At 34.5% G+C, this 25,630-nt stretch overlaps 1 protein-coding gene across 10 annotated transcripts in view; it reads left to right on the top strand.

Moving 5' to 3' along the window:
- Positions 1-25,630, top strand: part of PDGFC (platelet derived growth factor C) — a 204,607-nt gene that overhangs the window by 143,240 nt on the left and 35,737 nt on the right. For 9 of the 10 annotated variants that reach the window (XM_036999230.2, XM_036999213.2, XM_036999219.2 and 6 more), the window contains one exon: positions 8,502-8,682. In XM_036999230.2, coding sequence (XP_036855125.2) covers positions 8,502-8,682 — 181 coding nt within the window. Of the gene's footprint in view, positions 1-8,501; positions 8,683-25,630 lie in introns of those variants that run through there. The other variant, XR_012129602.1, reaches the window with a different exon arrangement.

Raw genomic sequence — 25,630 nt, forward strand, 5'->3', positions numbered from 1 at the left:
AATGGGTATGGAGGGATGGAGAAGGGGATTGAGGAGTATTATGATTGGCACAAAAGGTGTCGGGGGGGGGTGTTTCACAGGGAAGACTGTGTAGCACAGAAAAGAAAAACAGTGACTATGGCATATTACTGTGCTGATTCACAGTAACTGAAATGTGATGTGTTGGGGGTCTAGATAATATTGGTGAATATAGTAACCACAATGTTTTTTATGTGAAACCTTCTCAAGAGTGTATATCAATGATACCTTAATTAAAAAATAATAGTAATTTGGGCTCTGAAGTGTACAGCAAGATTCGTGCCCCAGATCTATACTCTAGGCCAAAATAACTTCAGCCTTTCTGCATCACCTCTCTGTACCTCAGTTACCCCATCAATGAAATGGATATAATAATGGTAGATATGGACAGAGTTTTGTTGGAAGATTGAATGAGTTAATATTTATGAAGTGTCTGGCATGTGGTTTGCTTTATTATTATGGATATTTGTACAAAATTTTAGAAATCTTGGGATTTTCATTAAAAAATATAGTAATTCATTCCTTTTTGTCATTCAGTAATATTGTATGCATTTCCTCATATAGTTTTTATACTTTATTGGTTAAATTTATTACTAAGCCCTTTTATAATTTTACTGTGGAAGACATTTTTCTCTATTGAGTTTCTAATTTTTTTTGTTGTCATAAGAAAAACTATTGATATATGTATATTGATCCTATGTTTAGTCACTTCACTAAATTATCTCTGGTTCCAGATGGTTTTTAAAGCCAAAAACGTTGGAATCATTTTGAAGAGCTGTTTTTATCTCATACCCCACACCAACTTGTATCAGATTTACCTTCAAAGCATATATAAGCATGTAATCATCTTTTACCTCCTAAACATTACCAATTTCTACCTCCCCTCCCATATTCTAAGCCACCCCATCCCACACGTGATTATTTCCAAGCCCTTCCAGTCCCTGTGTTTACCCTACTGTTGTGTGTTCTCAAGAGAACCTATTATCAACTAATGATAATTTTTCTCTTCTGTTTCTATTACAACATTTATTTATTTTCTTTCCTCCCTTACTAAAACAGCGAGAGCCTCTCCCTAAAATGTTGAAAATAGTGGTGGTACTGGCCAACTCTGTCTTTGTTCTAACTTAAATGAAAATGACTTTCATCTTACTTAATGTAAAACTTGTAGTTACCTTCTGTTAAGTAATTTTCACTGTGATTTGAAAGTTCCTGCTATTCACAGTTTATTTAGTTTTCATCTAGTAGTTAATTGTATCATGTTGTTTTAACATTTATTAACATAAGCAAATGATTTTTCTCCTTTTAAATTCTGAAGGGTCATTCTTTTAGTCCTCATGTTCATGAAGTAAATCTGTATTCTGTAATTCAGTATTGTATCTTTTAATTGACTGATGAATGATATTTCACTAAATTTTATTTGGGCTTTTTGCATTTCCCTCAATTTATGAGTGATATTGGTCTGAATTTTTAATGTTTAATATTGCCTCTTGAAAAAGCTTTGATACAATTTTTTTTATTTATTAGAGGTTTTCATTGCTATTTTTACAGGTTTATTGAGGTATAATTGAAATATAACAATGTGCTAAGTTGAAAGTATACAATGTGTTGATTTGATACACTTGTATATTGCAGTGGGATTGCCACCATCATCAGGCCACATCATTCCATTTCTTTTGTGTCCTGTGAACACTTAAGATGTAGCCTTTCAGCAATTTTGAGGTACATAATACAGTATTGTTAACTGTATTCACAAGATTTAGGCAAGTTTTACTGATTAGGCAGATATCTGTCATTTTCATTTTTTTATAATTGCTTATATAAAATTGGAATTATATGCTCCATTAAAGTCAAATAGAATTTTCCTATAAACCCCATACCATTACATATTTTTTATTGATAAGTGTTTGAGAAACTTTTCAATTTCTTCTAGAGTTACTAGTTCACTTTTTGTACTTTTTCAGCTTTGATCCTTTACGTTTTCCTAATACACTACCCATTTCACTTAATTTCTCAGATTCAGTTGGCATAAAGTTACATAAAATATGCTTACAAATGTTTCATTCTTTTCTGTGATTGTATCTTCCTTTTCACTTCTTTGTAAGTTCTTGTTTTCTCATTCCACCTCTCCTTTCTAAGTAACAGCTTTTGGTTTTAATTCTAAACCCTAATTTTGTTTTTTAATGTATCACTTATAGTTTTGTCTTCATTAGTTTTCAGCTTTCGTTTGTTCTGCTTATTTTTTTTTAGCTTTACAGATTGAATTCATAGGTTTATTATTGAATTTATAGATTGAATTATATATTTATAATACTTTTATTTTGTTATAAGATAATCTAAGTCTATTAACATCTTACCATATACAAACCCACCAAGTACAATATAACCATTTTTCACAGGTAAAACTCATTTTTTTATGAGAATTACTCCATCATGTGTTGTCAGTCCTCTGAACCATGCTGTGTAGTTCCTACATATTCAAACCTCTACATAAGGAATTTTGAGTGACTAAAAATAATTATTACCAAATTAAAAAATATATCTGTAAAATGTGTATGTCCCACTTAACCAAGATGACCCATCAGTTTTATTTGAATAGTCCTTATGTTTCTCCAGTCATTAAGCAAGACCATTTGACCAATTTGAACAAAGGATACACAAATTCTTTGTAGTTAGGCCTCAAAATAAAGCAAATATAATTATGTAGGCATATTTTTAAGTATAGTGCACAGTATGGCTTAGCACTTAAGGGTATTAGCACTTAAGGGTATGGAATTCAACTGCCAAAATTGAAGTCTTGGCTCTACGTTTAGTTGCTGTATGACCCTGGCCAGGTCCTTGGCTTTTCTATATTTTATAATCTATAAAATAGGTACAATATGAACTTCCTATGATTTTTGTAAGGAGTAAATGAGTATATGAATGAGAAGCAGTTAAGGTATTATTTTTAATTATTTTCAATATAAGTTAAAGCATTGGATAGGCATTTTGGTGTCCAAAAGAGGATCTAAAATTTCCATTCTGTGTATGAGTTGTATGCTGCTAAACGGAAATATAAGCCAATAACACTGTACAATAATTGTCATCTTATTAATTTTATTACATTTCCCAGCAAGCTCAGACTCCCGTTGACACTTGCAGGATTAGTCCTTTTCAAGATGCACATTTATTCTTTGGCAGTGTTTCGTACTACCATTAGGTTCCATAATTCACGGGATAGATTTAATTGACAGGGTGTTAGTTAATATGAACTAGAAACAGCCTATTTTGCAAGGTCGGTCTATTTTTGTTGAAGGAAGCTGGGTGTCTGACAATTATGTTTATCAGTGAATTTATTTCTTTGGTACACTCCTCACAGTCCTTGATAGTAAGAAAGCAGTCCTCATGTCCTCACCGTTTTTAAAATCCCACATGAAAACGAAAATTTTGTCTACAATACTTGTTTGTTAAACATAAAAGAACATAAATCCTCCATGGGTCCCCAGGGGCATGTTAGAGAAAGGGAGTGGTCATTGTAAACCATTTAGCGCTGTGTGCTCTGTATCATGTTGCCATGAGAAAGTGATATTTGATTGGCTCATAAAATAGGTTTAGTAAATCCTTTCAGTACTGACGTGAGCAAATGGGCACGTTGGAAATTAATACCTGAGAGTGTATTATAAGGATTACTATGTCTCCAGAATAGTCACCTGGGCATGTGCAGATTTCTGCATTTAAAGATTATTATGCTTTGTGATTTCACTTTTATGTGTCAAATGTTACTTTGTTTTATTATCTTCTTTTCATTTTGCTAAAGCCTGCAATGTCTTTTATCATTGTTTTCTCTCCTCAATTTCTTCTTAATGTTTTGAGTATGTTATAGTATATCAAACAGCCAGCTTCTGCAATGAACCCCATATTTTACAAATGACATTCTGTCAGGAAAAGGAAAATTCAAATTATTAGGGAAGATGATTGGATTTAGCGTGCTAGTCTTTTTCCAACCACACTGTATTTTCTCAGACATTTTAAAAGGAAACATGGACTCAAGCAGCAGTGGTTTTTGCTCCATTCTGTTTCTTATTTTTTTCTGTTTTGAACATTAGATAGCACAATAGGCATGGGGGTGCTTTCCAGGTAGATCTTTACTTGGTCTACTTTGTATGATCTGGAGTATGAAGTAAAAAATAATGTGATTTTGTCATCATATCCTTTAGCAAGGGGATTCACTGTTTTTAATAAAAGGGAAATCTAAGCCTTAGTAGATAATGGCATTATTAATATTTTTCAATTCCATATACATCTATACAGTTGTTGGGTATGACCATAAATATTAATGGTAGAATAATTGGATGAAATTTAGAATTACATTGTTATATGACACCACTTCTGAAAAAAATCCTAAAATGCCTAGTTTACTATGGAACAATGTGTAGCACATGTTAAGTTCTACTGTTTCATAGGCAAAGAGCATAGTACTCTTTTAGATGTCATTTAACCTTCAAGGGGTGCAAAACTATGTAGGTTTTTAAAGCAGTATGGTAAATGTATGCACCAGACTTGAATGAGCATGTAAGAATTAGCTGCCAGCTGTCTAACTGCAAATCTAGAAATTGTTATAAATGTTGATTTTTTTTTCAAATGGCATCAAAACCAGTAGAAAATCTTCACGAAAAATGTAATAATGTACTTGTCATTCTTACCTAATTTGCAAGACAGCAATTTTTGTGTCAGGATTATAAAGTAGACAAGGCCACATTTAGGACTTATTTGTTCCAATAAATCCTTAACATTTGTAATCCAGATATTTCCATGTGTGATTAAAAGCCTCTTTGAGATACTTCTGAAGAGCTTACAAATTAAATAAACACAGTAGTAATTTTCTTTAAACAGAAATAAAGAAATATACAGTAAAATAGTTATGTGAGTCAGTTGCATATGATAATCTTTTAAGATGCTTCTATTAGAAAGATTATCGTCATTATTTTGAAAATGATGTGAAGAACATTTTGGGTGCTGTGTGTTCTGCTCAATCAGTTTATTGAAAACGACTTCATCCTTGCCAAATGCAAAGGCTGCTTTTCGCTTTCATCTCCTTTGATATTCCTTTCCTTGGCACTTGGCCACCGTTGACCACTCCTGCTTCTGGTGCATATTCTCCTGTAACTCTGTGTTGTTTTCCTCCTGTTTCCATGATTTCTCCTTTTCAGGATGTTGTTGTCAAAGGATCTTTTCTTTCTACTCACGTTTGAGATGTTACTGTTTCCCGGCATCCCTCAAGCATGTGATGGTCCTGTGTCTCCGCCACTCCCTCATTGACACCTCCACGCTGTGCCTCATTATGCTGCAAGGGTGGCAGACTTAGATGTCCCCATGAACAAACAATGTAAATAAATGAATATCTGGGTATTTAAAAAAAAGTATAGAAAATAGGAATTTTTGGAAATGAACAATAGCAGGTTCCATCAAAAGCTGTTTCCACTTGGCCCCCAGCTCAGTGGCTATGAAAGAATGAAGGCCCAGTGATCACTCCTTCATTCACCAGAATCTGATACAGTATTGTACTGTGTGCCTCACCTGTAGGTGCTGGAGATAAAACAGTATATTAAACAAAGATACCTCCCCTCCTGGAGCTGATACGATTCTAGAGATCTGAACCCTCATAGAGTCACACAGTAGGGTTAATGATATTAGTGTTACCAGATCTTCAAATTAAAAAAACAAAAACAGAAATACATATTTTTCTATACAATGCCACTTTTTAAAATATTAACTTAATTTTTTTTAAGAAACATAGAGCCTATTAAAACGGTGCTTACCTGTTTGTAACAGTGGCCTGCAAAACAATATTCTAACATCTGACTCTGAAATACTAAGGCTTTGCCTACACCTATTTCTCCAGCTTGATCTCCATGCACTTCTTCGTTTCCCACCCTCTATTCATAACTGATGGTGCCTGGCGCCTTCTTTCTTCTATTACATCTTACTTATTGTACTTCTCGCTAGAATGCATCTCCATTTCCCGCCTTTTCACCCCTGCTCACTCAGTGCTCACTGACAGCCCAAATGTTCCTTTGTAAACTGACCCTAATCTCACTGTATAGAGTTACTCTTACTCTGCCAGTATTCCACAGTATTTCCTACATTCTCTCATTAAAGCACTCAGCAAAGTGTTTTATGGACCCTGAACCCAAAGAAGCTGTAGTTTCATCATTATATCCTGAAAATCAAGCATAACATTTTGCACCAAGTCAGTGCTTCATAAATACTTGCAGAATAATTGACCAGACCAGGAATCTGGCTCTCTTCAAACTAGCTAGCATTGATAGTAACCTACATCAGATGGGGTTACCTCCCTAGCATGGAACAGATAGCCTATGAATAAAAGCTTTGTTTCACATGTAAACAATTTTGATATAAAAATTGTGCTTTGATTTAAAATCGTAGTTATCAACTTTTGCACCTGGTGTATCTGAAATAACTACTTAGGTCTGTTCTACCCAATTCCTCTTACTTCTGACCCCTCCTCTTTTGGCCCCACCACACACATATACTGATATTCCTGGAATGGTACTACTGAATGGTTTATGCATTTATAATTTGTAACCCTGGACTTGTCACATAATATAGCAGAAATATTCTCTCCTCTTTATATTTGACTTTTCTTACTGCTTTCAGACTCCCAAGTTTATATTAAAATTACATGTGGGAGTTGGGACAAGAGATGCTGGATAGAGATGAGGGACAAACTTACTAAGTGGCAACTGTGCCAACAGTATTTTAGGCAGTGCGTATCTTTCCTTTCTTAAACATCCCTGTGAGTTAGGTAGCATCATCTTCAATTTAAGGGTGAGGAAAATGAGGCTGAAACAGGTTAAGTAACATAGCGTAAGAGAGTTCTGGATACTTCCTTAGTGAAGACTCAGTAACTAAAATTAGTTCATTATAGACTTTGCCCTTTTTCAACAATGTTTTCTTCTGTAAATTCAATACTGTACAAAATATATGCTTTTTAATTGTCTGGTATCTGAACTTAGACTTAAAAAAAAATATGCCAATGATTTTCAACCTTGCCAGACCTCCCTTTTAAGGAAAGTTTTACAATGTCCTCTTTAGTATTTTGAAATGCAACTCATAGTAGTGATCATCTATTTATATGCACAATTGTTTGAAAAATAAATGTAATGACCTGCATGCTACATAAAGCTGAAATAACAAATAATTTGTATTCAAATAATTTATTTCAGTACATAATTACACATGTACAATTACACTAGAAAAATAAAGGCAGTAGTCAGATGTTTGCATCTTTTAAGTAGACTGGTGAATGTAACAGCTATAAACATTGCCTGATACGCTTAGGTTTGTTTTCATTGTGATACAAACAGGTTCAGCAGTGCTCCTGTTAGTATGTTTTTCCAAAATAGTAACTCTGGTAAAATTTCGAAGAATGGAAACTTCCTTCAGTTTATTTGATAGTTGAATTTATGGAAATTTTGGCTTAAACTAAAAGTGCAAAACACATTTATATTTGCAGTGGTAACAATGCTAGGTTTCAGACTCAGACGAATTATAGCAAAAATGTTGCGTACGTGAACGTCCAGTGAACTACTGCAGAGGCCTGGAGGATGTGGGGCAAATATTCACTTTCGTGACTTTCATTCGAACATCTAGGGACCTTGCCCTCCACATTTCCTAGAGCCATCCACAGCTCAAGTCATTGAGAAACCTAGAAAGCCTCTACAAATTTCTAAAACATTCTCTTAAGGGGCAATACTGGTCTAAACCTTCCAAACCAAAGTTCACATTTGTTGGAAAAATACTAAGCATGTAGCCCTTATGTTTAAGATACTGTGTGTCCACGCAGTGTGAAAGAGAAGTATATAAGGACTGATTCCTTTCTTCAAGCCTAGGAAGGTGGGTCACTCACATATATATATATAGTTGAAAATATGTGTTGATCGACAACAGAAAGATGACGGTGAGCTGAGACTGAAAGGAAAAGCCTCACAGAGGCAGGGCGCTACGAAGTGAGAGCCGAAGGCTGTGTAGATAATTAAGTGGCTCCAGAAAAGCTTTCCTCACAGATGAGGAAAGGGAGCCAAGGAGTCTGACACCAGTGAGAGGTCCTGTCAGGAAGTAGTGGGCAATCATAATAGAAATTAAGATGGGAATAAAATGTTTCTGTCCAAATGGAAATTAAACTGAATGTCAGACAGTGATTGCCTCATAGAAAATATGTAAATTTTCAGATGGATGTTTAGTGAATTTGGAGTTTATTAACTCTAAAAGTGGAGGGTGTAGAGTAGAACTCATATTTCTTTCATTGAAAATGCATCTTCAGTGGTGTCCTTTCTTTGGAATATTTTATTACTTTAACCACTTAAATTTGGGATGAACTTATGGCTGTGATTCCTACATGCATTCATTGCATCCATGGATGTGGAATTTGAGTAGCTAAAGTAAGCAGAGCATGACTGAATGTCTTCTCTCTTTGTCTCTTACAGGTATGATTTTGTAGAAGTTGAGGAACCCAGTGATGGAACTATATTAGGGCGCTGGTGTGGTTCTGGTACTGTGCCAGGAAAGCAGATTTCCAAAGGAAATCAAATAAGGATAAGATTTGTATCTGATGAATATTTTCCCTCTGAACCGGGGTTCTGCATCCACTACAACATTGTCATACCCGTAAGTACCACTTAGAGTTCCCCTTATATCACTGGGTTGGTTATTGGTTTACATTTTTTCCCCCTTTTTAGATAAGAGAAGCAGGAAAAACAAACTTTTTCCTAGCTTGAATTTTTTTTTCATACGTGTCACTCTTTTCACAGTTGTTTTAACACAAGTTATCACAAATACCTTGAATTTTATCACTGTAGATCATTATCTGTGTTAAATACCTTATCAATATGAGATAAAATAGGTTTTTTTACAACAGTTAGGAAATGGTAGCATATCTGTCAATCAGCAGCTCACTGTGTGGTATCTCAGTGTTGATGGGAAATTATCTAGGGTAGATAGCATTTTCTCTTGAAAAAATAGGGAAATTATGCATTTATTACTCTTACCACTTCGCTCACCATCAAAATTTGGGCTATATAATGTCTTCCTGATTTAATTTTAATTTTGAATTAAATAATAAATGATAAAATACAATTTTAGTGTTCTAGGATTTTTGGTGACCCTTTCTTACAGGATATTATTGCATTTGCTTAATGTTACTCTTATTCTAAAGATGTAAATTTTGAAGCTTACACAGGACTGATGACTCTTATTTTCAAATGAATATATTTATATATATTTTGGAATGAATATCTTGTAGAGCTGGAAAGCCAGCACTATTTGACATTAATACTGTCTGAACTAAATGCGTGTCTCTATTGCTGTGTAAGTCCATATGCCCTTTTGTGATGTTTTACCTTTTTCCCTCATTAAGGTGACGTTCCTTTTCTGTTCCTGCCAAAAATTTATTTTTTAGATGTGTTGTATACAAATATGTACATAACATTTCTCTTTTTACCTTTTTCTGTAGGAAAATAAACTTATTACCTGTTAATTCTTTCCAAATCAATGCTTTAGTAAAATACGTTTCAAAAGTAGTTATCTCAATTTTCCCACTTAATATGTATCGTGCTTGAATATTATTCATGTCCCTGTGCTCCAAAAAGGAAGTTTTGAAATCCTCACTGGAATTTAAGAAATCTACCTATTTTGTCTAATTATAATTGTTATTGTATTTTCACTTGTATCATGATTGCTTGTACCCTTCATGTACTATTTCAAACTTGTATCTATTTGTTGCAGACAAAACAAAAATGTTGAAAACCCTTTTGCTATTTTTTATCACATTCTACTTTTACTAGTAATACTTTTACTAGTACTTAGGAAAATATTGATCAGTATTATCACCATTTAAAGTAATATAAAAATTGATTTTGATAGGAGATTTAGCAAATCAGTAGGCACATTTTGAACACATCATGAGGTGGACTACCTGAATTAACATATATGCTTTACTAGTACAAAAGTAATGCACAAAGTAAGCTACCAATTCTTGAGGCAAATTAGAAAATATAGAATTGATATTTACATTTATATATTATATTCATACAGTAGTGAGCAGAAATTTTCTTTTTTTAATTGCCCAAACTGAAGTCTATGGAACATTATTTAAGCAACTAATTAAATTAAGAGATTTAAATATTGAGTTAATAGCTAAAAAAGAAACAATAAAATGCTAACTGAAATTTGAAAATAATAATTATTAATTTAGTAACAATAGAATCATTTATTATGTACAACTGAAAACAGATATCTCTAAAACATGCTGTAAATTTATATTGTGAAATCTTGATCAATTTCCTTATATAGATTAAGATACTCATATCTCTTCCTTTTATGAAATACTATTTGCCCGTGTAGGTTCCTTACCATTTCCTTTATTAATTGCCAAAGTTTTCTTAATTCTTTAGTATTTTTTATTTTAATTTAATAAAATTTAATAATTTCACCTAGAAATGTAAAATGTTAATAATAGGCAAGATGGACTTTTTTTAAACACTATTGATAGGTAATAACTTTCATACTGTGATTATTTGTTTATATAAAGACACTAAAAATCTGTTTAACACACTTGTACAGTAACTTGCTTCACAGCAATTATGAGTTTAATTTTTCTTTTTTAAGTCTAAGATGGCCTTGGGAGCCATGGCTGTACTTCCATGAAGTTGTACGGTCCCCATTCTCAGTTTGGGTTTTTAGCATACCTAATACTCTTAAATGTTTAAATATGAAACAGTTATATTTTTCCATAAAACATAATGATATGTCATGTATTACAGCAAAGGTTGTATTTATACCAAACCTGTGACAAAAATGAACTTGAAATTGAGAAGTTACTTATATTTTAAATGAGCTATTCTCTTCATATTATATTGTTTAAATATGTATAAATAGCAATCTACTCTCATGCTACAGAACAGGGCATGAGAACTAAAGTGTACATATGCCCACACCAAGAGTTGACTTTTCCTGATTTTGTGGCTACATGGGTTATCTGGTTGGATAACCCAAGTTATGTGGTTAAATAAAATATATAAAGATAAAAACACAGGAGATTTTCAGTGCCTAGATGAATTCTGGGTGCATTATAGGTTCTCAGTAAATACTTGAATGCTTGAATCAATCATCCAACTCATTGTCACTGACACTTGTATTTATTGGTAAGTGTGTGTTAGACTGATGACCCTTGAGACTGAGGTGAGATTGAGAACTGTAAGGATCTGCTGTATCACCCATCCTTTTGACTAAAGGCCCTGCTGCTTGGCTTTTACCCATTATGAGATTTACTATGACTTAAGACCAGAAACTGCATCTGAGAGCTTTTGAAGTGTGTATCACTGGTTACATAGTTAAAATTAAAGTCAGTACATTTTTGAATAATTACTGAAATAATTTGATGATTGGACTTTGATGGGCTAAGAATTGCCTCTCCTGGTATCTATTGAGCCATGTTTCATATGGCAACTAAGTTAACCTCTGACGGGCTGCAGAAAATGGAGATATGTAGACAAATAGTACAGAAGACCTTATATTAACTTGTTATATGCTTAGGAAAACAATACACTTCAGGCTGGAAGAAACCAGAACACATGATGGTAGTTTCCTATATTGCCTACCAAGTATGGCTTGGTGATTTTAATTTTGTTAGGTTGCTTTTTGCAATGATTACTGACACATGAATTTTACAATCTCAGAAACTTTGCTTGTTTTGGGTTTAAATTTACTCTGACAATTTATCTGCCACCTATTGTCTTGCTTCCTCTCCCATCTTTTGTCTTGGTTCTCTGTATCCATCTGTCCTTCCACACAGCCACACTCATTCTAGCCTTGGTAGCTGCACAGAAGGGCGAGATTTGATGAATGAATATTTGACAAGTGGTTTTGCTTTTAAGCCTCGCAGAGGGTTTTGAATCATCATTGAGTGTTACTGAATGACATCCCTCCTTCCTCGTCTCCCTGCCCCCAACCCCCTACATTAGTAGCGTGGCAGCAGCCCATCAGTCTTACCTGTGTGTCAGTGAATGAAAGCCGAAAGAAAGAAGTCTAGCTTTTGGAGAGGAGACTTCAAAGTTCTTGCGGCATTTGCTCAGGGGCAAGTCCCCCTCCAACTCCCTGGATCATCTCTGATATTCTTTTGTCTTTTTTGCCTGGGATAAATTTCATAATTGGCACACCCAGTTCCCTGGAGGCAATGGTCTTGCTGACTGCAAGCACAGCAGTATGACCTTAGGAGCCACTAGCCACCATGGTTTCTAATTTTCTAATGATAAAAATGTTATTAGCCACAAGTCCTTAGTTGATTATTAACTTCCCGCATTGAGGTTTGTTACTGAGTGTCTCGCACAATGCCAGAACCATTGCAGCTGCTCATTCATATCTTCCAGAAATTCAGCCATTCCCCCTTAGAGGTGCCTAAACCGGAGAGGTTCTGCACTAACTTCTCATTTACTATTTGCTACTTTTGTTGCCGTTGCACAGTGGTGATGATTCATAAACTAGAAAACTGGAGAATCACACTTAAACCACCACGTATTTTCCTGGTCCTGATATATTAGGCTCTGTTACCAAGGAATCATTCTTGTTCTACTTGAAGAATTGAATTGGTTTCTTTTTTTCTGTTTTGGGGTATTTGTGTGTGTGTGTGTGTGTGTGTGTGTGTGTGTGTGTGTGTGTGTGTGTGTGTGTGTGTGTGTGTTTTGCTTCTGTTTCTGGTTTTGGTGAAGAGTGGAGCATCCAGGGTAAAGAAATTAGTGCTTACTTACTACATTGTACCCATCTATGTATATACAGAAAAATTTGAGTTTAATCACTTTTTTTTTTCCTGGGACAATTACAAGAAAGTTTATGTTAATTTTTTTTATTTTTTGCTAGCAAGAGAGATAATTGTGAAGCCTTCTTTGGAATGTGAATGGGTATTTTATTCAAGTCAGCCTTTAAGACCCCATTATTCTGATTACTATGTATCTTAGCAATAGAGTTTTAATACGCTAGTTAAAATTCTCAGTTTTTGCCACACATGTTGACATTAAAAATCATGTTCACTTTTATAAAAAGATGATTTACCCACTCATTTTCTCTGAACTGATGAATAAAAGAACATATAGTTGAACAAGGGATTTATTATTTTGAATGAAGTGATTTAATACTTAAAGATTTTATATATATCTTACATATACATGTACTTTCCCTTGTAATGTTATGATTTCAGTATCATTTTCTTGATTTCCCACTATTTTAGAATAAGATATAAATAAAATTTGTCTTTCCATTTTACTATTATAAGTTGATATTAAAGGCTAAGTTTTACTTAGAAAAGAGTTTAGCATAAGATGTTTATCTGAAACTATAGCTAATTGTAGCTTCAAAAAAAAGTACTAGAAATACTATATAAGTTTAAAAATATATTTTAATATTACTTTCAAAAATTATTTATCAAAATATATATTCCCCAGTCATGCCCCATTAACAATGAAAAATGCCCATCCATGCAGATTGATGCCAAATGATATATATTCAGCTTTTATGATTGTGCATAAGGAGTTAATAATGTCTTTGATTTTTTTTCTCTTCATGCTAAAAGAGGAAAAAAAAAAGGCCTGGTAGATTAGCAGTGAGAGATTGTTTGGGAAGAAATGAAGCAAAACTGAAATAAAACAGTGCAAGCTTGTTTCTGTTTGGAGGCCACACACATTGAGAGCCCAGCACACATTTCAGATCTCTTAGAAAAAAAAGAAAATTTCTTGTTTAATTTTGAAGTAATTTATAATAGATTATGTATGTTTTACTCTGTGTACTATAGCATAAGCACCATTATTTAAAATGTTAAGAAACCACAAAGACTGAAAAATAACATCTTTTCTTCTAGCATCAAAAGACCGTATTAAAAGTCTTACTTAAAAAAATGTCTTAATGTAAAAAATATAGCATATTTTTGTCAGATAAGTATTTCAAAAAACTATACCTATTTTTGAAATAAAATATCCTAATCCAAATCTGAATATTTTTAGCTGTTTTATTCTCTTTGTATAAAACTATTCTTCTTGAGTTAAGATTACATACTGTGTATGTGTTTTTTAAATGGTTTTGTGATTTGAGGTTTTTCTTTTCCTCCCTCCAACTGGGTTAACACTGAGAAAAATGATTAAACTACCACTGATTATTTTAAAGCCATTTCATTGAATATTGTATTTATAGAATTTTAATCTAAACTTTCTGATCAGAAAGGAATAATATAATATTTTCAACAATTTATTTACTCTCAATTTCCATTTAAAGAATGGATCAGTTTAGATTAAAAGAAATAGTTATAGCTGTAATAACAATTGACTCCACATATTTTTATGTTCTTTTCTTTATTGCCTGAAAAGGGGAGGGTGGGGAAATGAATGAACCGAATACTCCTTTACTCCTTTAACTCACAACAACCCAAACTTGTCTTTTCAGTTGCTACCAAATCTGTTGTATTATTTTTATGATTTTATTTTTTTATTTTTTAATATGCATAATTAGTCACATTTGCTTGGATATTATTTTTTATACTTGTTAGTGAAATTATATCCAGAGATTAAATAATATTAGATAATTGTGTGTCAGAGTAATCACTTTAGAACCCCAACTGTGTTTTCCTTCGTAGTGACTTTGTAAATGACTTGTCCAGAGTTAGGTCAGTGCCCGGCCAGTGCACACTGTAGAAGGGTGTATGGTTTCCGTGGGGAAGGTTTAGAAGGACACTTGATGCCTGAGGTGCCATTAAGGAATGCATGACTGATTGCCAAAGTAGTTATTAATTATGCAGGATACAGAGAACAAAGCAAGCTCAGTGAATATTGAAGTTGGATGGAGGAAGAAGAAAGGAAGATATTTTTTCCGTCCCTTCTGGCATTTGCCAGTAGATTATTTAACTGTTAATATCATGTAAAGAAAAGTCTTAACTGAAGGCCAACTTTGCTTTTATGTCAGGTTAAGAAAAATTCCAACTACATCTCAAATAAGGCATCAGATTCATTGGTTCACTTCCTTAGGAAAAAATTAGCACACCTGGAATAAAAATAGAGCAATATCATAACATTAATCCCATTGAAAAAAATGTCAGTGCCAGAATGGCGGGATTTTTTTTAAATACACATGTTCATAACAAATTGTATGACATTTCTATATTATTATATTAAATTGATTTCAACAAGTGAGATTTAGGCTAAAACCCTTCAAATTAATATTTTATTTACCTCAAGAGAATAAAGAGAAGCATTTGCTCTTAGAATTATTTTTAGTCTTTAGAGAATGGAAGAAATACTTCAGTTACTATATGTCTGTACTATAGTCTGAAACACTTTTTGAATGATTAGATTTTTATTAAAATATACAATATACTTGTATATTTAGACAGGGATGCCTGGATGACAGTATTTTATTGCATCAAAGAAATTACACAATTGCTGTAGAGACTAAACTCTTAATTGGATAAGAGCTGTTAAATATATTTTTCCACTCAACTTCTATCCCATAGACATAGTGCTCTCTTTCATGTGAAGATTCATGGTTTCTTCCATTTCTATTGATTGTTTTTGTTCTAGTTAATTCCTACCTATCTAAGAAAGAATTTCACAGTTACTATGATTTGTATTTGGAAAAAGGCAGTTGGTACTACTGCACTGAAGGTAAAAAGGCAGACAGACCATCTTAAGTTGACATAGAAGGGGGTTGTAAGAATTTAGACTAACTGAAAGTTTAAAGTGTGATTGATTCATATTTTATATCTAAAGCCACAAAGATTTAAAAGCTTAAGTTAATATAATCTATACCCAATGGAGAGACTCGTTGTCTAGAAGTAAGTTTGCTGCCGTTTAAAATGATATAATAAATACTTTTTTCTTCAACACCCCCATCCATTTTCCTGTTACTTCTTTCAATATTTATTGAAGGATATTTGATATTTTGTTGTGAGAAAATTCAAATTTGTACATGGTCCTGTCCTGGGTCTCTGAGAACTGACCTTGTTTTGGAGAAAAAAAATACATATATACATATATAACTATGTGTATAAGTCATGTTAAGTGGTTTGGAAAGATTCTGAGAAGGAGAAGCAGTTGCTGAGAGCAGAAGGACATCATGCTGCCTATGTTAAAGAAAAAAAGCAATCAAACAAAAACCCTGGGAGTTACCTAGTATAAATATTGTATCAAATATAAAATTTCTCAAGAGCTTATTAAAAATGCATATTATCAGATGTCAGAAATTTATGATTCTTTTGGTCTGGAGTGGTACCCAGGTTATCTGCATTTTCATCAAAATGAGCTTGGAAATTCTGATACAAGATAGTCTCACATTGAGTTTGTTGAGGAGAAATTGCTCTAAAACTATATAAACTGAGCAAGATGCAGAGTTTTAATATAAGATGTTGAGGGAAATATTTTTCATATTTTTTGGAACAAATTGGGAACTCTGCGTATTTTGTAGCTAACATACCCACGTGTTCTCTGATTTTCATTATTGCAAAAACAATGGGACTTTCTCACAGAACTAGAGATTTCAGTCTTTAGTACTTGCATTTATTGTACTGACTTTTCTGAACTATATATTAAAGCCTATCAATTTTTTCAACTGCCAGTATCTGTTCCCTGTGGAACTAGAATAAATGACAATCTGCCTTCTTTTCTAGTTCAACATTAAGCTCATCTGATAATTCTCAGATGACAAAGTTCCAGCACTGAGGTACAGTTCTAGATAAGATATTCATTCATTCATCTGATGTGATAAGACACTGTTAGTAAAACAGGATGGTTGCAGCCATCAAGAAATCCCCTTTCGTGGTCCTCATGCCCCTTTTTTTTTCACAAGTAATTTAAATTTTTGTCAGAGTTTTACTTGCACAGTTTTAAAAGGCAAATAACCTCTCTTCAACTTGTCATAAAAATAGCAATGGCCCCTTTTTTACCCCTGCCAAAGATATTTTCCTACTTCTTGGAGGCAAACACTTCCAGTTCTTCTGACTTTTGTGGAACTGACCTGTGCATCTCCGCGTAACGTGCTTTCGTTGCTACTTCTTATTTCTTTGGTGTTAAGCACTGACCACGCTTCCCAACACCCCATCCTCTGTTACATCCTAATGACATCATGCTCCAAAGTCTCTATGTACAGCCAGTGGCTGTGTGAGCACAGCTGGGCCATCAAGTAAGTATATGATGGCGACACTTCCCTTCTTGCTCCTTTTTTTGGTTTGTTCTTCCTAGAGTTGTGTTGTTTTTCAGATTGCTTTGCTTTCTATATATTTCACATGGATTCATCCCCAAACCATTCCTCAAATTGTGTAAGTCTCCTGTCATCATCAGGTACAGTTAGACACATCAGGTTTTCTAATACAGTTGACCCTGAATGACACAGGTTTGAACTGTGTGGGTCTGCAGGTATGCAGTTTTCTTTTAATAAATACATGGGAAAAACTTTTTGGAGATTTGCAGCAATGTGGAAGAACATTATCTTTTCTCTAGCTTACTTTGTTGTAAGAATACAGCCTGTAATATATACAGAATGTGAAATGTGTTAGTCAACTGTCTATACCAGCAAGGCTTCCTGTCAACAGTAGTATATTCGTAGCTGAGTTTTCACAGAGTTAAAGTTATAGAGATTTTTTACTGCTCAGTGGTCAGCATTCCTAACTCCCTGTTGTTGAAGGGTGTTTATAATTGCATCTTCCAGACAAAATCTCTGCTGAAACAATCTCATCTACAGCTTGCACTGACTGCCCTCTAGGCCAGCTACACGGCCCTGGTCCCTGGGGTCTCCGGCCTTACCGAGGGTTCCCTGGGCCACGTTCTTGCCTTAGATGCCTTGGCCGCACATCCTTTGTCTTCCTCACTCTTCGTTTTACTTCCCTGTGTGGGAAGGGAATAAAACTCCCGTGAACTTACTGAGGAAAAGGAGCATCAGAGATGAAAGTGTTGTGATCTTGCATAACTGAAAATGCCTTTATATAACCCTCAAACTTAAGTAACAGTTCGTGAAGTGTAGAATTTGAACTGGACACTAAAAAGCTGACGGGACATGCTTTGCATGCGGATGGGCTTGCCGACTATGGTCTTTATTGTACTGAGAGCTGGCCAGATCAATCCCTTGAAAAGCCCCTGATTGCCCTAATCTCTTTTCCAAGGGTGTAATTCTGGCGGTTAGTGTTCTGAAATGAGAGCTGAGTGGATTAAGTCTGACAGTCTCAGCATTAAACATAAATATTTTTACTCAGCCTCCTCCATACACCCAAAAAGAATATCAGTTCTCTCAACTCTTCTTGGGTTCCCCAGCCCATAAATCCCCAGTTTATTCTGTGCAGGGAACGAATCTGAACAGGGAATAAGTCAGTGTTCTGCCTCAGTCGGGAAACAGATTAGGAATTTCATTTTCACCCAGAACTCCTGTTTTGGGTCCCACTGTCATTTCCACTTACATGGGTATGTCACCAGATCCCAGAGCTTTTTAGTTGTTGTTCCATGTAAATCATGAAGACATTTTGGCTTTGTCCCTGGTGAACTTTGTGAAGTCCACTGATGCCGTGGCTACGTACGCACCTGCTTTTCAGTTTCCAAAATGTTGTCATTGTTGCCTCCTTTCTGATGTTCTTTGGCCTTAAAGGATTATGTATTTCAATCTGTCATTTTAGGAGAGAACAGAGCTAAAATCCCCATCTTTTTCTCACTTTCTTGTATTCATATATCAATCCTCTCATTGAAGACTAAGTTTACATTTGATTAACAGATTTTCAGAAACTGCACAATATAGTGAAGACACAGTATGTACCAGTGCCATGCTCTGATCCGCTTTCGGTACAACTCTGCCTTATGCCCCAGCACCAGATAAAAATGAGCCCCTATAAAAGTTGCCTTGCGTGATTATGCTAAAATTATATTTACTTCATAAATCTTGGAGAGGCATAGAGAGGACTTCACATTTATAAGCTATTTAACATATCCCTGAACTCTGTTTTAATATTAGTATTATCTATTGGGGTACCAACCAGATTCATTGATCATGCATGTTAGTTGTAACCAAACAACTCCTATAATCCTCACATTTAAGAAAATGCTGTACTCATAAATTATCTTTAAATATTCATCTATTTGAGTAATGCCATTAATGTATTTACTATTTTAACATGTAAACCAGAATATTAAAATCTTACCTCTTTAACTAAGATGGCATACTTGCTATTATTTAAGATTACTTGGAAATCACCTGAATCTGATTTTATATATAATACAACCCTCATTTTTTACATCCTCTGCGGTCTTAGAACATACCTGAAAGGTAAGTGCAGTTAGGGTTATATGCTCCTCAAGAGGTTAATTTTTGAAAGTGAAGTATATTCTCAGCATATTTCTAAAAATTAAGTGCTTAATGTTATCATCCTGGAAGTGGTTGAATGAGGCAGAAGAGAAAGAGCATATGTTGAAAGAGGTACTAGGCTTGATGGGTGTTTTTATATCATTTAATCTTCATCATGCAATATTATCACCATTTTAGATTACAACTCAGAAGGTCATTTACTTAGATGTGAGGGTATCATGTAAGGTTTTCCTAATTCTATTGAAAGCCAGGCTGCCTGTGCACTGTTTTGGGAAATATATTAGGAAAATCATTGAGGAAGGAAATGACAAAGATTTTCTGTCAATGTCTCTGTTTTTCTGTTAAAACACCTAAGTATTATTTTTTATTTCTGTTGGTTTTGATGTCATGGATACTTTAACTTTGAGAAGTTAGTGAATTAAATAAGAATTTACCATTTTTAATTTCTTAATTTTCTTTTTTTTTAGTAAATGATAGTGGTAATAAATATTGGGGCTTAACTTGTAGTTTCTGTATACAGCTGCCTTTAAAATGCAATCAGCAACCTTTAAAAGTCACTTTCAAAGTAAACACAATGTTAAAAAAAAGTAAAAATGCATTTGGAGTCAATATTTCACTGATCATATTTCACTTATCAGTCAAATTCCATCACTAGTGAAAAATAGCACTTACTTGTGAATATCCTAGCAATTTTTTCAGCTCCAATGAATTTTTCAGACCTGTGTCATTAAGGAAACTTTAAAGGTTAAAATTTATACATAGAAATAAGAAAAGAAAATTGGAAAACAAGATTTAATTAGCAGTCTCCTATTAATATCATTCTGGAATACAAAAGACCCATAGCCTTTTTAGTTTGAAATTACGTGGTTTGTGCACAGTGTCTGAAATTTAATAGGTGCTTGATAATGTTTGAAATGAATAGAAGAGGAAGCACAAAGCTAAGGACTAATACACATGAAGAATGCCATTTTGCAGCTGTGTGCAGGGTGGCTGTATGTAAGCCACCCAAGGCCCCTGTGAACTGGAGGAGGAAGTTCCGGCACCAGGACGTCTTTGTGGCAGCGCCCCAGGGCAAGGGTCTTGTATCTGCCTAGGTGTTTCCACTCTGCTTAAGTAAAGACAGCTTTTGTGTAAGTGTGAATAAAAGCCATTATAGAAATACCTGCCCGGTACCTTCCCTTGTAGTTCTCCACTGCAAGCAGTTATTCAGAAGGGGGATTAAGGTTGTCATCTGTTGCCTTAAAAGACTATATGAATGATCTTAAGTACTTCCAAAGCAGGTTTGTTTAAGAAAGCTAAGATTTACATTAAAATTTTTTTCCCCCTTTGGAAGAATAAAGGAAAGGCATTCAAGGGCAGTTGTTTACAACTCTAAAATAAAATCTGAGATAGGACTTGGAAATTAGTCTGGGTAACTCCAAGTCAGCCGAGGTGATGTCTAATACATTCTCTGAAAACAGGCTTTTAAATTTTATAGCATTGCTAAAGAGGAAATGCCTTTTTCTAGAGGAATAACATTCAGATAGGGTAGAAAAAATAAAAAAGAACAGAAGTACTTTCCTGCTGGGTATAAGTTAGTGAAATAGCATTAAGTGTAATTAGTTGCTTTAGGAGAAGATACGTGAAATAGACTAAATTGCTAGAGAGACATAGAGACACTGCATGCAAAAACTTGACTTCCAACACCTGAGATAGGCGGTATTAAAATATATGACACATCCTGTGGATGAGGTGCTTTAGAAGTCATCTCAAACATTCTGACACAAATATTTTCCTTTCTTTCTGGAATACGATGAGTGATGCTTTGTGGCATTTTAATCCCATTACTGATAAAAGTAATAAAAACTGAGTCTACCCAGGCATATGGTGTTTTGTTTTAAAGTCAGATCCTTCTCAGACTTGGTCTTCGGCAGGGTGCTAATGACTCTCTGAATTTAACATTTACATGCTGCTAGTTTACCCTTTGGGACTCCAAAAGAGTGTAGTATTTTATGACTAGATGTCCAGAGTGAGTACTCTGACTACAGTTTGTAAGGTGTGCATTCATACTGCGTATTTAAATTGGCTTCCCCAAATCTTAGGGTCATGCTCTTCAGTAATCCACAGTTTGTTTTCTCTTCCAATAGAATTCCTAAATACATAAGAAGGTTTCACTGTTTTCCTTTGGGTTGCCAAAGTCATTATTTGGCATGTATGGCATAGCCTAATTCGATGTCATTGAGCAATTTAAGGATGTTAACTCTTTAAAAGGACATATGGACCTTCTGTTATGGTGCTCTTTGCATATGGGTTTTACTTCTTTATTATGTTTTAAAGTTGTGGCAAGATGCAATTTAGCTTATGAAAGTATTCAGTCATCTGACTTGGAGATATATGTAATTTTGTACTTTAATGTAACTTTGTGTTAAGCTGGCAAAAAAAACCCAAGCTTATCCAAATAAATACTAATAGTACACACCATTTCCTGAATACCTACTACTGTATTAGGTTCTTGATATACATCCTCTCATTTAGTATTATGATAACTCTATGAAAGTATCCCCATTTTACTTAGGAGGTAGTATGCTCAGATAAAGAATGCAGCTTGCCTAAGGTTCATAAAAAATAAATGGGAGAAATTATAGTCAAATCATGAATTTTAACCTGACAAATCAAAAACTAGAGACTGAGAGGTCTATGAAATAAAAGGGTTTATTGATCCTTTACAAATGCTAGCCAGAATAAGGACTGAGTCCTGGGGCAGGAAGTTTCTGCTTCATTAGCAGCAAGGCCAGTTAACAGAAGCAACTTGTCCATCAGACTCCAGAAACAGGGCACAATCATGAGGGTCTCAATAAAAGAAAGTTCATTCAATTCACACTGGCTGCAGGTAAGGGAGGCGGGCTACCAAGAAACAAGGAAAGGAGAGGGATAGGCGGTTAGTCCGCAGAGAAGGCTTGTGGATTGGTTGATGATGTTCAGACACTGGTCGTGCTCAAGGTGGGGAGGAGGAAACAGTGGTTCTTGGGGCCTTCTAAATGCTTGTTGAAATGACTTCATCCAGGAATGGGGAGTTTCTGATTAGCTAAGGCCTGCAGCTATGGATTGATGACCATCTCCTGTCTCTCTCCCTTATTCTCTAGCCCTTATCTCACTTAATTTAGGACATTTCAGAATTTTTCCTTATCAAACCATTGTATATAATATTTCCTAATCAACTTTTGCTCAATAAGAACTTTTTTAACATGTTATTTTGAGATAACTGTAAATTGACATTCATTTGTAAGAAAGATCCTGTGTACCCTTGACCTACTTTTCCTCAGTGGTAACATCTTACATAGCTATATATAGTATAATATCACAACCTAGAAAGTGACATTGATACAAGCCACCAATTCCAAAAAGAAATTTTTCAGTAAATAAAAATGCACAGCACCATACGAGGTATTAAATGAAGATGTTTTATGGGAAGACTTCCATAAGTAAAAGTTAAAAGAATGTTTGATTAATATGTCAAACATTTTTAATTTTTTTAAATGGCTCAATCAGGAATAACAAGAGACAACATACATCTTTATATCATGAAATGGCTACAGAATATCAACTTGGTCAGAAAGGAAATTTTTATTCTGAACTAGATGATCTCATAATCATCTAAAATTCATCAGTTGTGCAGAGCCATTTTTGCAGTTTAGAGTAGAACATCTATCAAAGATTAAAGATACAAAATCAAAAATAATACCACAAATCACTCCTCTTGATATGGGATTCAAATTCAATGTGTGAAACTTAAATAGTCACTATAAATAAATTCATGAATAGGGCTTTGCTGCCTCTGATGCAGAGATTAATGAAGTTTTAGGATGCTGAGAGCTCAAGATAAAATCTGTAGCTTTAGACTGATGTCAAGATTGAGAACTGATTGCTTAAAAAAGCCCTTCATTTCTCCAGAATAGATTGATGATTTTAGTGCTACTAAATCTCTTCTCATGCAAAATGTATATAATTTGGTTCTAACAGGCATGGTATGTGGGAGTATTTACATATGAAATGTAACTGTATGATATGTGAAAGTTAAACTATTTCAAAAGCAAAAGATAGTCAGTCACCTGTGTGATATTTTTCGTTATTTTTAAATTTCAGAATCCCATTGAAGCCAGCTCATGAGCACGCGGGGCTTATAGCTGGTCCAAAAGTTGACTAGAGTAGTTCAAGTGGAGACTCATAAAAATGTAAAAATGATACACACACACTCTAAGTATTTAATTTTCATTTCACTACTCTTCATTTAGTGAAAAGACCTTTCTTTAAGGAGGGATATGCTGTTTGGAGTCCTGTTGCATTCTTCCAGGAATCATAACCATAATGCCTTGATTATGACTTTTATTTTTGGTTTCTTTAAATGCAAATTTGAACTCAAGATACAATTTAAAATAATCTTAAGTACATAAAATCCTGTGGTTTTCCTACCTATATTTTAATACAGTTGTTTCCCTCATGCCTAATTAACTGAAGAGGAGTTATTTTATTTTTTTTAAGGTATTTTGTATGCAGTCCTTCCAAAGTGTTCATGTAAGTTTTCAGAGAGGCAACAACTCTTATTTGATTGGGTTACTTAATAGTTGAATAATGATAATTACAATAACAAGTACTACTGATATAAATCATTAATATAAATAATAGTATATAACTAGTTAATAAGTAATACAATATAAATACTACTTGACACAAATACAGTTGTCTCTTGGTAATGTTACTGACAGAATAGGTTCCCAGAAAGATGGGGCCTTTCCAAACTGTTCAGTGTCAGAAAGCCAATATACTCAAACTGAAAGGAAGCCCAGCAGTGCAGGTTCTGTTCAACAGTCAAAAACTGGAGAAGCAGGAGTGAGGCTCACAAATCAACTTCTTGGGTCATGAGAGCCAGGACGTCATGCAGATACAGGACAGTTTTTAATGAAGATGTTAGGCCTTAAAGACAGGGGAGGAATATTCATGTTCTTTCTGGAAGTGGGCAGAGAACTTCTCAAAACGGCTCTCTTTTGACTTCTAATGGGTTCTTCTGGTGCTGTCATGGCACTGGTGGGAGTGCCACTTAGTATGGAAATTAGATTACAATGAGGTTAGAGGTTATTTAGGGGTCAAGGGAGCTGCCACTGTGGATTCCACCAGTTTCAGCTGGTGTAGTCGGGAGGGGAAATTCTGGCTGCAGGCATCCTGTTTCTTAAAGATTAAGCAGAGTTAGAACGGGGTGGAAGTTCAGCTAGGACATGTAGGCATTACACCTGGTAACGGTCTGTGTAAAATCCGACTGGTGGAGGCAGAAAGGATGCTGATGGCATTCAGTGAGTTATGGGTGTCATCAATCAGCATGCTTTCAGTGCATAGGAAAGTTAGCTAAACCAGGAGGTCAGTTAGGTGAAGTCAGTTAAGATAATGACTGTTGTCCTCTTTTAACTTCTGATACACTTCCCCATAGTATGTCACTGGAAATTATAAATGAAATGTGTGGTTGCATTTCATAATTGGTACCTGTGCCTTTGGTATACATATCAAAGTAGCTAACAGTATTTCATGGCAGAGTGTAGACATTTAATGCATTTTTATTTTTTCCTATGATTTAGCCTTATTATTTTTCAAGATACAGAGAATACTTAGAGTTTGAAGGAGCCCATTTTCTACGAATGAGATATCCTTTATGTATAACTCCAGATGAAGATGTATGAAGAGGTATTTTTATCTTACTGAAAAAGCAAAATACTTATGGAAAGAAAATACTAGATATTGACCAAACTAATGAAGGAGCAGGATTTCTTTTTCCTTTCTTCTTTCCCTCCCTCCATCCCTCTTCCTTTTTTCTAGGGTTTTCTAAAGTTAAATTGACTCCTTAGTTCAAATCAAGTATTCTACTTTCTAATACATAGCATGCTCTTCTAATCAGGGTAAGGTATGCTCTGATTTGACTCCCGTCTGCCTTCACTAAGGAAAAAGGATGACTGAGACTGTAAGCTATACTCAGGCTAAGTGGCTTTAGTTTCCCCACTGTATCAGCCTGCCTGTGAGTGGCAATGGATCAAGCCAAAGAAACATTGTTTAAAATGAGCTCAGGTTTATTTTCTTTACAGGCTATTATTATAACCCACCCATAACACACAATCATTGAATGCTTGGATATAACAATGTATTGTGATTAAAAACTGTATGTGAGCAATAGTGTTTATTCCTCTAAATTCTTGGATGCCTGTCTGGTGCCCCTAGCTCC

Source organism: Manis javanica, chromosome 3, assembly GCF_040802235.1.
Source record: "Manis javanica isolate MJ-LG chromosome 3, MJ_LKY, whole genome shotgun sequence".
In the NCBI taxonomy this organism is placed as follows: Eukaryota; Metazoa; Chordata; class Mammalia; order Pholidota; family Manidae; genus Manis; species Manis javanica.